General features: G+C 46.7%; 4 protein-coding genes across 4 annotated transcripts; 1 reads left to right on the top strand and 3 right to left on the bottom strand.

The window, feature by feature from the left end:
• Positions 1 to 4056: 4056 nt before the first annotated feature.
• LAJ45_06029 (uncharacterized protein) lies at positions 4057 to 5616 on the bottom strand (the record flags this gene model as incomplete). Its single annotated transcript, XM_046115597.1, has 7 exons — positions 4057 to 4190; positions 4247 to 4448; positions 4510 to 4703; positions 4758 to 5106; positions 5173 to 5256; positions 5319 to 5491; positions 5571 to 5616. 7 exons carry the CDS (start codon positions 5614 to 5616, stop codon positions 4057 to 4059), a joined length of 1182 nt encoding a protein of 393 aa, XP_045971181.1.
• Positions 5617 to 5865: 249 nt separating this feature from the next.
• LAJ45_06028 (uncharacterized protein) lies at positions 5866 to 7478 on the bottom strand (the record flags this gene model as incomplete). Its single annotated transcript, XM_046115596.1, has 6 exons — positions 5866 to 6021; positions 6157 to 6226; positions 6998 to 7004; positions 7096 to 7146; positions 7239 to 7279; positions 7471 to 7478. The coding sequence occupies 6 exons, from the start codon at positions 7476 to 7478 to the stop codon at positions 5866 to 5868; spliced, it is 333 nt and encodes a 110-aa protein (XP_045971180.1).
• Positions 7479 to 8809: 1331 nt separating this feature from the next.
• Positions 8810 to 10166, top strand: LAJ45_06027 (uncharacterized protein; the record flags this gene model as incomplete). Its single annotated transcript, XM_046115595.1, has 5 exons — positions 8810 to 8865; positions 8935 to 9175; positions 9262 to 9342; positions 9728 to 9807; positions 9947 to 10166. The coding sequence occupies 5 exons, from the start codon at positions 8810 to 8812 to the stop codon at positions 10164 to 10166; spliced, it is 678 nt and encodes a 225-aa protein (XP_045971179.1).
• A 1297-nt stretch (positions 10167 to 11463) lies between these two features.
• LAJ45_06026 (uncharacterized protein) lies at positions 11464 to 13336 on the bottom strand (the record flags this gene model as incomplete). The annotated part of the gene is made up of 3 exons (XM_046115594.1): positions 11464 to 11583; positions 12103 to 12768; positions 13019 to 13336. 3 exons carry the CDS (start codon positions 13334 to 13336, stop codon positions 11464 to 11466), a joined length of 1104 nt encoding a protein of 367 aa, XP_045971178.1.
• Between the last annotated feature and the right edge of the window lie 218 nt (positions 13337 to 13554).

Below are 13554 nucleotides of genomic sequence, written 5' to 3'. Positions count from 1 at the left end.
TGATTCAAAGTCAAGGGTTTGGTTGATTATTGATCAAGTATGGAGTAAACAACCTATATGCGATTTCGACCGTTCTTACAGATGTCGACGCACGATCATCGATGGTTTCTAAGTGCTTGCCACGCACATGGTGCAACAATTGCTGGGCGTCCCTGACTAGAGGGAAGAATTGCACTTCATATGTGTTCTGGGCCATTTCTTGATATCAATTTCCTTTTTCCCCGACAAGATACTGGCGGAAGTCACATGCTCTCACTCGTCTTACTTTTTTTTTTTTTTTTTTTTTTTTCTCTTTCAAAAATTACGGGTTGTTTATTTCTCCTCACGCTCAATTTTGCATCGATGAGGCGGTGACTACCATGGCGCCTTTTGTCGCAGAAGCCAATTTCTTCTCGATAATTCGGGATAATGCGCAATGAGAATACTTTTAGGGCTAGATTCCACCCCTTGCGCAGACCACAAGGGAGTACAAGAGATGCCAAGGAAAAGCCTGATATTGTCAGTCGATACAAACAAATTGCATACCCTCTCGTATGAGCAGACTGATCAAACAATTGAACATATACGGCATTCTTGAGCTGAGACGACGTCTATTACGCGCCTTATTTATAGTTCGGATCGACTCGCCTTCTTCGGTCTTGACTTGAAGTGGTCTTTCAAGCTCCACTAAAGTACTGTGCGCACACAAAACACCCATAACTAGGGCCATAAAGTGGTAGAAGCTTCTTCATCTACTGGTATGTACGCCGGATAAGCTAAGCACCTGTGCGAGTGACCCTGTATGACTAATACACAAACCTATGATTGCTCAAGAATGACATTGAAGCTTAAGTAGTTAGCCCATCCTGTGAAACCAGTGATTTCACAGAGTCAACAACAGCAGGGGTATCCCTTTAATGCTTCACCAATTACCTCAACACCATCTTGGTAGGAGGGAGAGACCATCGCAAGGATCGTGGATTTTTTTTCCCCCCTAGCTAGAAGGCCTTTGGGGATATCGCGCGTGCAGTTATTAAGTGCCGGTCACGAATGATTTTGCATAAACTCCCCCCCTGTGGTCTCCAGAAAATAAATAAAAAATTACAGCGGCAGTTATATTGGCCCCATGTAATGCATGCGCAGAGAAGATCATTTCATTGTGTTTCCTGGTATTCTCTCACAACGTGTAACTTCCCCTGCTTAGGTTCCGCTATCCCTTTTCCGGCCAAGGTTTATAATTTAGGACCCCCCTCCCTCTTTCCTTCCCTCCACGTGATTGCTAGAGGTTCATATCTAATCACTCGGTGGTTTGGGGGCCCACAATAATTGATTACTTTACCGCATAGTTCCAACACAAAAATTGTCCTCAGGGACTTCCAGAGCGAACATTTAAGGCTTCGGTATAACTCAGTGGGGACCACCGGCGACGTCTTAAGGAAGGAGGGCAGCACTCCTTACCTTAAAAAAACGCTTGTTGGAATTAAGGATTCCCCAAGCATAAGAGTCAGGTTCGGGAAATTCTGCATCAGAAAAACCTGGATTCTGTAAAAATGGATGAACCATGTGGCTGGATTTTTATTTCCCTGAGGACCTACATAGAAAACGAACAAGCCAATTCGTGACCGGCTGCAGAATTTTTATTTTTTAAATTTGTACAGAATGATTGATTACCACCGGGAATGTGTAGTTCTCCTTCCCGTCCTGTGTAATGATGATATGTTCGCTTGGGCTTACTAGAGGGGGTCATGTTGCAACATCTCACGCCCCCCCTGAAGGAAGAATGATGCTCGTGGATGTTTTTCTTTTCTCTTTCTCTCTCTCACTCACCTGTTGGGGTACATGTATCCAGCCACTCACTCGAACTGCGCGAGCCGCCGCCTGCGCCTCGGTGTGGAAACCCTTTTTTCTTGCTGCTGAGCTGATGGATGCTGTGCTTCCCATTACAGGCTCTGGCTGGGGGGTGGTGGAGGGGATCAAATTTCCATGGACATGGGTCTGACATGAATACTCATCATATAATAGGTTGCACTGGTTATTAGAGCCCACCAGATACAGCATATCAACTGGATGTCATGAATCCAACTGTTTTCATTTGATAATCCACTCCCAGCTAGATGGATGGCAGTTTGCCCAAAAAAAAACCAACAATCCAGGTTTCCTCAGCTATGTCCTGTCTAGCCAGACAGAAGGCCCTGCTGCGTGTGACCAATGAAATTGAATTTGCCCCCGGGGGGGGGGGGGGCGGTGATTTGAACCGTATTATTTTTCCTCTCTCTCCCTCTGGTCTACATATGCACATTTTTTCTATCAAGTCTCTCGATCGAAGCCGGTGTTTCGTTTTCCATGCGGTGTGTCTCAGACGTGTTTTCCTACTTGTACGGGTTATCATATTACCGAGATTCCTAATCGATGATAATACCCCCCCCCCGGGGGCTCCCTCCCTCCCCCGGATAAGTTGTTGTATGTAAGCAAGGGATCGACAGTGACCAATACGTAAAACCGCATACTAGCCCTGCTTGCTGTGGTCTACTGTTTCAAGCGAATTTCCCAGCATGTGGGTTTTTGGGTTAGTCAATCTACAATAATTGACACCCCTTTCAAACCCTAGATCACTTATCAGTAGCAGTAGCTTAGTTAGTTAGTAGTTACTTCCAAGATCTATCTTATCCACCCCCCCTCCCCCCCTCCCCCCCTCCCCGCGCCGCCGCCGCCCCTTCCACCCCTCCCTCCCTCCTTCCTCCTCGGCGGCCCTTTTGCACTCTCCTCTGGTATATCATGTTTTTTTGTCAAGATTGTGCAAGTTGGAGGAGGAGGAGGAGGAGGAGACGGATGGAGACTTGAACGTAATCGAACATTCCATCAGCTCCAGATTGTCGATCTCCACTGCTGGTGCGACATTTAACTAGGAGATCGACTGGCTGGATACGTATGATTATCGATTCCAAACACTTGAGTAACCTCGAGGTTTGCTGCAGCAAAGAGAAGCGGGCTCTTAGCGGAGATCACAGGTGTGGTGTAAAATCAGGGACCCGGTAAATAGTAGCTGAGGAGAAACGAGGGTGGGTATGTAGGTAGATGGAGGAGAGCTGTGAGTGAGTGAGGGGAGCGTGCCTGTAATGTAGTTATATGCCCGATGAAACAACTCTCACTAGCACCACCACCACCTACTTTTTTGTTTAAAAAATAAATGAGCAATTTATGGGTTGCGTTCTTTTCCGGAGAAATACAAGAGAAAAGGGACAGCTCGTTAGAATACAGGGAAAGGAAACGCAGGAGAAAAGGAAACTGAAGAGGAAAACAGAGCAAAATATAATTCAGGCGGAATACCCATACACCCCCCGTAATAATGAAATAGAAAAAATAGAAAAACATTTAATACCCCTCTCTCCAACGTTACTCTGTTACCCGTTCCATTCAAAGGTGCCTGACTTGATACATCAGATGAAAGCTGGCTATGATGCTTAACAACGATCCACGCCATCGATCGAGCGCGATACTAGCCCTAACCCCTTCATAATGCTTTCTTCCACCAGCAATAACCAGCACCTTTTTTTGAGCCAAAGAGAAAGAGAAATAAAAATGAAAAATGAAACAACGAAAATGAAGACGCCATTTTTAAGAATTTTTTTTTCGTTTGGCGAACACGTGGGTAATCCATGACCTTCTCTTTCGCCCAGAAACCCTATCTCAACACCAAAGCAATCCACCTTTTAATGAATTCGCTCGCCAGCTCAGAAAGAAAGAAGGAAAAAAAAACCTCTGAACTAGTAGTTAAACATTGGGTGGTTTATAAAAGCCAAAGGGCTTGCTTGAGAAGAGAAGAGAAACCGTATACAAAAGAAAACGAAAAAAAGGTAGTCGTCACCACCCAAGAGCCATCCCAACCGTGCAAACACAGCCTTTCATTTCCTACACCTTTGCCCACAGCAGCCATTTAACGGAAAAAGAAGATGCCACCCAATTTCCAATGTGCCGTATCGTATCGTAAACCATCCTTTGTGCTGTCGCATCTGGCGTCGTTATGCCTTTTGAAGAAAAAACTGAACGAATGGAAATATGTGTTGGGAATAAATGCTCTCAATCCAGTTTGGCCATCATCTCCTCTTTAGTCATCGGAACCAGGTTGTCAATATCGATGCCACGTGCTAGCAATGCCGGGCGAGCATGACGCGGTACCAGCCGCTCGTTAAGCTCAGGCGAAATAGAGAGCTCTGTAAAGTTATCAGCATTGAAGATCTTCCATACAAACCAGCAAGACAAAACATACCGTGCCTAGTAAAATCGAATAGACGGGGCAAATCCCTCACACCACCACTGCCGCGGGAGTCGGGCAATTTGGTCGCTGGGTCACGCAAGTCATCGAAGAATGGATGGCACATAGCCTCGATTGCTGAGAGACGCTGTGTTGGTGTGTACTCTAGGAGTCTTGAGATAAGATCAATGGCTTCCGTTGAAGCTTTGCGGAATACCTAAAGCGGCATTAGAGCATTGTCCATAAATACCACCAATACAAGAAATTAAGTTATATACCTTCGAGAAGGGGTGTGGCTTGATCTGTGGGAACTTGTGCTCCATATAGTTCGGGTTCATAGTCCTGATCTGCTCCCGTGTTGGGGTTCCAAGGACCTTAATGATCTCGACTAGCTGATCTATTCCCGATTCTCCAGGGAAAAGCGGCTGTCCCAGCATCAGTTCCGCCATCACACAACCCGTGGACCATACGTCTAAACCTTAAGTTAGAAACGTTTCACAAACCAGTGTAAAAGGGTTATCCGTACCGATTTTGGGAGTATAGTTCGTAGCACCGAATATCAACTCAGGAGCACGATAATACCGCGAGCAAATGTACGAGACATTGGGCTCGTTCTCGACCAAGATCTTCGCGCTACCGAAGTCACACAGCTTCAAAACACCTGATGCAGGGTCGAGCAGGAGATTCTGGGGCTTGATGTCTCGATGGCAGATTCCCTGCGAGTGAATGTATGCAAGAGATCGGAAAAGCTGGTAGATGTAAAGCTTTACTTCTAATATGGGCATCGTAGTCTTCATCTTGTTGAAGTATCTTGAGGCCCGGTAAACTGTCTCTGGAACAAACTCCAAGACAAGGTTGAGGTAGACCTCGTCTTTCTACAAAACAGTTAGCTATCAACAGGAACTATTAAAGAAGGGAGTTATGAGAGCACTCGCACTCACCCGCTCGCCATTCGAATAATAGAAGGCTTTGAGCTCAACAATATTTGGGTGCCGCACGATGCGCATGATTTGCAACTCACGGTTCTGAAGTGTCGTATATGTTAGAAGGTATCGAATACACTGCTCTGCTTCATTGAAGTACCAACCTTGAACCGTTTATCTTGCAATACACGCTTGATTGCGGCATCATCGCCGTTGGGTGATAGTTTTGTTTGAAACACCACTCCAAAAGAACCGTTCCCCACAATCTTACATTGTGTATACTGCATCTCTCTTGTCTCCCCTGTCAAGCCATCCTGCACTTTTTCCCGAATGACCTCTGTGCATGAAGGTTAGTAAGAATATAACACATATGCCACGAAGGATATGCGAGAATGAATAAGAATTGATTGACTTGCCTCCCATTCGCAGGCCAGAGAAGGCAGCAGGTCTGTTTTGGGACATTATGACAACTACCGTGAAAAAGGAAAATGCCGAGGATGAAGGTTGAAGGATATAATAATTGAGGAAACGGCCGTACTGATGGGAACGATTAAGATGATGTGTGAAATAGACAAGGCTAAACAGCCAGCGAACACCAGCAGAACCACGAAAGAAAGACGCTCAACAAAGACGGAAAACCAGACAGTGATCCAACACCGAGCCGATGAGTAGCGAGTACTCCAACGACCAGCAGTTCCAACCTCAAAAGCTTTATAACTGAGAATGAATCTCGAAATCTAGCGTACGATTGAAGTAAAGGATGGAAGAGGATGGAGGTGATGAGCTGTTGAGGTTAAGAACTGAGGTTGATGATTTGCACACGGACACTGGTAGTGTGAAGGTTAGGTGGCGCAAGGAATGTGCTGGCTAGTTTGGCAGATTAGCGGGTTACGTTAACAATAGATGATTAAGAGGGTTAAGAGGAGAGAAGACCCTGAAAACACAGGGGAAGATCTTGAGTTTATTTTGGGGGGGATGGATAAATAAATCAAGGGGACATACAGAGATGGTCGAGACAGTGGATGGAAAGTTACGCAACACGTCCAAGTATCGAGATGAGCAAGTGAGGTAACTTTAGTCGACAGCAGCGACGACAGGGACGTGAGAGCGGAAGGGATTTGTTGACAGAAGGGGATGGGTTATCTTGATAATGGGTTGTGATGATGACCTGTGGTAATGAGTTTTGTGGTGGTGGGGTGAAGAGGAGGGTGTTTGGCGGGGTTGACGGAAGGGGATTGGGTTGGGAAGAAAGAGAGAAGAGAACGGTGTAAGAGAGAAGGTGAGTAAGAGGTAGCGACGATAGTGATGAATTGACGATAATGGATGAAGAAGGAGAGCAGGAGAAGAAGGAAGAGAAGGAGGGGGGGGTTGGCAGGTGGATCAGGGCTCTGCGCAGGCGAGAGAGGAGAAAGGCGGGTGGATTTTGGAGGACTTTTAGTGTCGGATAGAGTTTGGACTTCTTGAGTGCCGGATGTGGTTGTGATGTATTGGTGGGCAGCAGAGAGGGGTCAACAACGTTGCTTGCTTGCTTCTTGTTGCGGATAGTGGGGACCTGGACTCGACTGCATGCAAGGGTTTTTCGACTGAGGAAAGCTTCCGAAAGTATTGTGCGTCGAATCTCAAATCTCGCGACAGTTGAATAATAAATAACTACAATCAAAAAAGATTACCAGGGTGAATTCAAAGTGCACGAGAATAGGCAAAGAAAGGAAATCATGAAAGCTGGAAAAGAAAGAAGAGAGAAAATGGGCGCCAGGAGGCAAATTGGGGCTGTCTGATAATGGATTGGGCGGCGGTGACCCAGATGATCTGATTGATTCGTCTAGCCTACTGACTGACTGACTGCGTCGCTGTTCAATCAATCAAGCAACTAAGTAAAGAGATCCAAAACAGGCGAAGTTTAAAAAAAAATAAAAAAAATTAAGCAAGAAGTTGACTGACCCAGACAAGACAAAACAAGCCCAGGGTATCTATTGAGAGATCGCTGCTCTACTAATACAAGCATCAGCTTGCTCAAAATCCATATGCGTCAAGAGATATCACCGTTAATCAGAGGGACGACTCGAGGAAAACAGTCTGCATACACAAGACGAGATCACACAGCCCAAACAGGCTCAAACGTTTCCTTGTAACCAATCACGAGAGATGCAAGCCCACGTCTAGTCGGTACCAGTGGGGAGCTGGGAAATTTCTTCAAATGGACCGTCATTTTCAAATAATCTTCTGACGCTGTTTTGGAGAGGGAGGGGGGACACGGTCCACGGAGACAAAGTTGGATGTGCATTCGTGGAGTGTCACGCGCCCGTTTTAGCGTACCCATCCATCAAGATTCTATCTTAATCGAACAACGCCTTCGCCCTCCTCTTTTAGAGTAGAATACATTATTTATCTTACCAGTGCACCCAGCCTCAATGCCGTCATCAAATCAAAGGATTTTATGATATTCACGGCCATAGAGACAGGACGCAGAAGAGGAGCCTCTGTTCCTCTCTCGATAGACATTTAAGAGCTGGATGGCACTAGAGGAGAGCAAGAGGTGTAAGTAATATTGAACGTCTCAAAACCATTCCCTTCGGACTCCTAATCCACCCTGCGACATGAAAATAGATACACGCATTTCTTTACCTGCACCAGCCCGTCTTTGAACTGCAAAACAATTATTTATCCCTATCCTTGAAGGGATTTGCATAAAATCTCACTTCTCGACTTCACACACATCTGTCCGTCTACCTGTCTACCTGCCTGCCTCTCTGCGTCCGCGCGGATTTTTCAACGGTTCACTTGTAGCACGGTTATCGTCCTCCGCGAATGGGTTCCGGGGAAGGAAAATCGAAAAAGCATAACCAGATTATTTGCTATCACCCATTTACTTTTTTTTCTTTTTTTTTTTTTCTTTCCCTGGCCCTCTCCCCGTCGTCGGTATGTCGATCCACCATACATCAATTGAGTCGTCCCAGAACCATGATGCCACAGACATCGAAATCTCGTTCCCGGCCGTGTGGCTGGACTGTCCCTACGTACCGGGTCCCCTCCCTCGTGCACTCTGTCTCTGTCTGGTGTCCGCCTGTCAAGTCAGCTTCTTTGAACGCTTGGCCGTTTTCAGGGGTCCTGGATGTCTGAGCATGACGACACACAGGTCCTCCATACAGCGACGGGGATTAAACTAACGCCAGACCCCGCACGGGACCAACCAGGACCACGCTAGCTTTATTCCAACCGCGCGAGAAAGCGCAAAAGTCGTCACGCTGTCCCCCTCCCATGGCTCCCGCTAAGGCCAACCGACCGACTCCGAGTGGCAGCAGCGGCAATCAAAATTGTCCCTTTTTTCTTTCGTGGAAACGGCCAGGTATTCCCATTGATTCGATTTGAAAAAGTCGATTCCCGTCTAAATAAGTTATTGTTAGTATGTGCTACATACCTGCTTGTACAGTGACAGTCTCTCAAATGCATGCCGACCTATCTTTACCCTACTACATCTAACTCTGCATACCTCATGTACTTACCATCACCAAATGTCAAGTCATATGCCCACATACAGGCGTGGTGCGAGCGTTCAAATGCATCTCACTCAAGGTAATAGAACCCTAGAGGTGTAACTTTGATAAAAGACCGTGCGATATAAGATAGATCAAAACTGATGACTGGTTATATTTCTATGTTTTGCTTTACTTTCCGCCTCTCCCCATTAAGCCTCCTTCTTCTTCTTCAACGGTAGGTAGTCGAAAGATGCCTTTACATAAACGATGAATAACAGTCAGAGCCGGCCGTGGTTCCGAGTAGGTATCATTCCTGTACGGGGCCAATCAAGGACGTTCCCCTGCACGAGTTCATCTCATATCGAGGTAAATCGTCCACACAGTCCTCTCCCGGTTATTGCTTGGTCGCGTTTGGGTTGCGTGCCCTTGATCGTCGCCAACCAACCAAACTCCACCCGCCAACTGGTGCCTGTAATTCCAGCTGCACGTCAATCCAATACATAGCTGAGAGAGAGCCTCGACCGGCACAAATGATGTCTCATAAGGTGTGTTATAGGCAGGTAGTCCCACATGAAATAAAGGAAACAAGTCTCTTTTCTTTGATTTTGCCCGTCAGTTGACAGTCAATCAGTCCGTTTGTTTACAAACGTATCATGTTGTTGCAGATCCCCGCTGCCAAAAGACAAAAGAGATCTTGCGTGCACCACCATTGGTACCCCGAGATTCACCAAACGTTCCGTCTAGAACACACACACACACACACACACTCACTCACATACACGAATGAGCGAACGAGAAATGGGGAAAGAGGGAAAAGGGAAAGGGAAAGGGAAAGGGAAAAAGAAACATTTACTTATCGGAACGACGTACCTTGATCCCAGAAAAAGCTGCTCAACACAACCAACACCACCTCATCAGTGCAGCGGCGATCAGCCACCGTCGCTTAGCTGATAGACCCTTCACCTCGCTAATCGCGGTTCCTTCCCGAAGACGCGCAATTTAAAGTGGACGTACCACGCACGTACGTTTGGACCAAACTGAAAAACAACCAGGGCACTTCCCCCCCGTGGGCCACATGATTGCTTTTTTTTCCCAAGCCTGCGTGCCAAGTTATGTACTGTGCACGAGGGAGAGGGAGAGAGCAAGAAGAGAGGGAGAGGGGCAATGGGGCAACAACGTATCATATCGTTCTCTTTCTACACTGCTTCCTGCTTGCTGCTTGCTGCTTCTTTTACAGCACCCACCTAGGCCTGCTTTCTCTCTATTACATATGTACAAAACCCACTGACCGCCCGTGGTGACCGGCCGTCCGACAGTAGCAAAAAGGAGCTAATCTACCGATCCGGTCCGACCGGATCCTCTACCTACTTCCTACTTATCTATGTCTACCTATCTATCTATCCAGCAGCAAAAGAAACAGAAAGAAACATGCCCCGCCGACCGACGACGCACACAGTAACAAACGCATACCGCAAGGAAATCTCGCAGTACGGACATAGGGTATGCGCCGCGCAGCCAACTGTCTCTGAAAAATGAAAAAGGCGCCCACAAAACTCAGCAGACCCTCCCTCCGTACCTTCTCATCCCCTAAGCAGAAGGGCGAAGCAAGCGGGGGGGGGGGGGGGGGGGGGGGGGGGGGGACAGGCACCACACACCGAAAAAAAAAAAAAAAAAGAGAAAGAAAGAGAGAGAAAGAAAACGTGAATTGGAAAGGGGAAAAAGGAAGAGGAATAGCGATACGTATAAGTGTATGCAAAAGGACGGACGGGCCCTCTGTAGCAGTACCAGAACTCTCGCTGTTGTGGATAGAGTAAAAAAAATCAAACGAAGAAACCCCACATGTGTAGATTGGTGGTCGTTCGTCGTCAGTAGGCAAGGATTGCATAACTGTGTCCTGCATGAACCGCCTCTTCTTGCCAATGGTAATTTTCCCGGCTGCAGATTGCGAAGGGTGATCAGAGTGATCACCTGCCCACCTGTCTCGCCGGGGCCCAAAGAAATCAACCCAAGGGGGCTGCAATCGCTGCCGCTCCATCTTGATCCCGTAACAAGCCCCATTTATACATGATGCATGTCCATCGGAATATCCTCCTGAGTGCCAACCAAGCAAGCGAAAAGGTAAAGACGAAAAAGAAATGAAGAAATGCAAAATATAGGATCAATGCTGCCGTGCTAAGGTTTGCCCTAATATCGTACTATTCTCCAACATCCCGAAATATCTCTCGGTGCCCGGACAGAATCTTGTTACCGAAGATAAAGGTGTAGAGAAAATACGGTAATATCTGGATCGGCATGTTTAGATCGAACATGAATAGAGTGTGACCAGTTCCACTGGATTATCAGAGGCTTTATTTCGATGATATTTCATTTTTGATTTTACCAACAGACTTACTCACCAATATAGGACACAACACCGATTTCTTTTACCACAAGGCACGAAAGGAAAACATACAATCGTATATATACATGCACATAATCATCCCTTCGCTGCGCCAAAAACTCACGCTGCAGGCACGTACATAGACACAAGCTAGAAAGAAAGAAAAAGTTGAGCGCGACCTTATAAAGCGCTTTTGCGCACGTGCCGGCCCACAAACAGAAATTTCCGCATCTATGACGTGCAAAATTCTACCATGGACATTGAAAAGAGAGATATGAATGAACGCAAAAAGTTAAGGCGTAAAATGGTACAGAAAAATGGATGTATATCGGGTCCAAAAGTTTGACTTGGTCGTCCAATTCTTTTTTGACTATGCGCCCAGAAAAAATCCATTATTAGGAAGCTAGAAGTAACAATGCGAGGGTGTCGTAACTTTCTCGATATTGAAAATGACTAAAATGGTACTGAGGGAGACGAAGGCCCGGTACCGGCTGCGGCTGCCTGTTCCTGCAATTCCTGCAAACCCTCGGAAGCAGCCTCAATGGACACTGAGAATCCAAGTTTCGCCTGGTTCTGCAGGGGTTCAAAACCAAGTTAGCTTCCGTACCCACCGTCATGGTAACTGGTCCAAGCGTCTTCCTACAAAATCACTTGACCTTCAAAATGAAGACCCAGTGTAGGAAGGCTGAGAGACCCTTGCGTACTAAACCGCAATGTAGAAAATACATGGGAGTGATCACTTGTGATAAAGAGGATGGCTCAAAGGTGCGACGCGAAAGGAAACTCTAACAGAACAAGAGACAGGAGGGAGATTGCGTATTCCCAGTGGACAAATCCAAGGGAAGTTCTGCACAAAGAGCTTTGTAGGGCAAGGGCAGGTGATCTTCAACCAAAATAGAGGGGGGTAAGACATCGAGTCCCTGGTAGAATGATGACAACGTTGGACCCGATTAAGTCCAACACATGCAGGAAATCGGGACATTGTTACGTAGGGAGGAACAAGGGGGAGTGGTGTGTTCATAACCCACCAGGGTAATGATGGGTATGATGGCGGCTGTAATTCGGGAACCAAAGAGATCTTAATAAACATACCTTAAAGTGATCCACATCACCCACGAAAGTCAATGATACCGTGGGTGCGATTCTCTTTTCGAGCATGCAACAGAGCCTCCCGGAAGTATCAACTTGTGCCCTAAATGTCGACATCCGGAATTCATATTTGGCACCGACTGTTGTAACTCCTTCCTTCCTCATACTACCACCCATCATTCCACCCCCGCTTCTAGCCATCCCTCCAGCAACAGTAAGTTGGCAGTCCACACCAGCTTCAACCCGCTCCGCGATTCTGCGCCAGTACGTAGCCTGGAGCGCACCTTGTGCTTGTAATTGCGCAGAAGCAACCCAATCTTTGGTGGCGTATCGTGCAACATATGAAAGGGCGGTTTCAGGGCCTACTGAAGCAGCTTGGCGCTGCCAAACTGACTCGAGACCGAGTGAAAGATTTGGGGTAACAGATTGGAGGTAGGAACCGATGAAAATTCCAGTAAGGGTCCCTTCGAGAAGGGAAGGGTTGAAAGACTTGATGCCTGCAGAAAAGTCGGCACCGGTGTACTCTGTGTCCATGGTAAAGACAGATTGGCTAGACATCGCCGGAGGAGCAAGCTGTACGTTAATTTTAGAAACGAGAGCTGGGGTCCAACGATAATTGGCACGTCCAGAAAGTTGACCCTCATTGTCAATATTGGCCTGAAGGAAAGTCTAGTGTGAGGGTATTCTATCAGTAAAAGATTCTTTGTGACACGAAAACTTTTTGAGATAGGCTCCTATCCATATGGAGTTCCCGATGAAGCAAAACCAAAAAAAAAAAAAAAAAAAAAAAAAAAACCCAAGCAAAGTTTTAATGCATTTTCCCATGGTACTAATAGCTTTGATACGTTCTCTCTCCACTCCATATCCCGAGACCGGCAGAATCCCAAATAAATCATGGGTGATGATAGAAACGACTAACCTTACTGTTTCCAAATAGTGCAGCAAAGGTGTATGGCGGAATTCCCTGGGCGCCCATGGCAAACGAATGCGAGGTCTGGAATATTGGGTCCATGCTGAAACTCTTCGAAAGATCGGCACGCATGCCCGAAAAAAGAAAGTTGTTCAAGAATACATCTTTCAGAGCCTCACGTGAGATATTTTCGATAGTTCCCGGGTTCGTCAAACCGAGAGTTGCTCTTCGTTCGTGGAAATTCTCAGAGAGCGTAGAAATTGCGTGTGTAATCGGGTTTTCGGTCACAAACGAAGGGAGCATAGTTTTATCCATGATGAGTGACATCGCGGCGGGGTGTTTGAAGAAAAAATTGCGGGGTTGAGCGAGAAGGGGAGCGAAGTGGTTTCCTCAGAGAAAAGCCCTCCGAGGTCGATAATTCTAAAGGATTGGATTGATGAAACTGATATCGAAGCAAAAGGCCGACGTAGGACACTAATGGAGGTTGATAATGAGGTGGTTGACGAAGCGAGCCGTATGTCGACGTAACTTTTTTTGCGACGGCT

This window comes from Morchella importuna (genome assembly GCF_003444635.1).
Source record: "Morchella importuna strain M04M26 chromosome Unknown Morimp01GS017, whole genome shotgun sequence".
Classification (NCBI taxonomy): domain Eukaryota; kingdom Fungi; phylum Ascomycota; class Pezizomycetes; order Pezizales; family Morchellaceae; genus Morchella; species Morchella importuna.
Note: the sequence above shows the minus strand (reverse complement) of the source record. Positions and strands in the feature narration are given on the sequence as shown.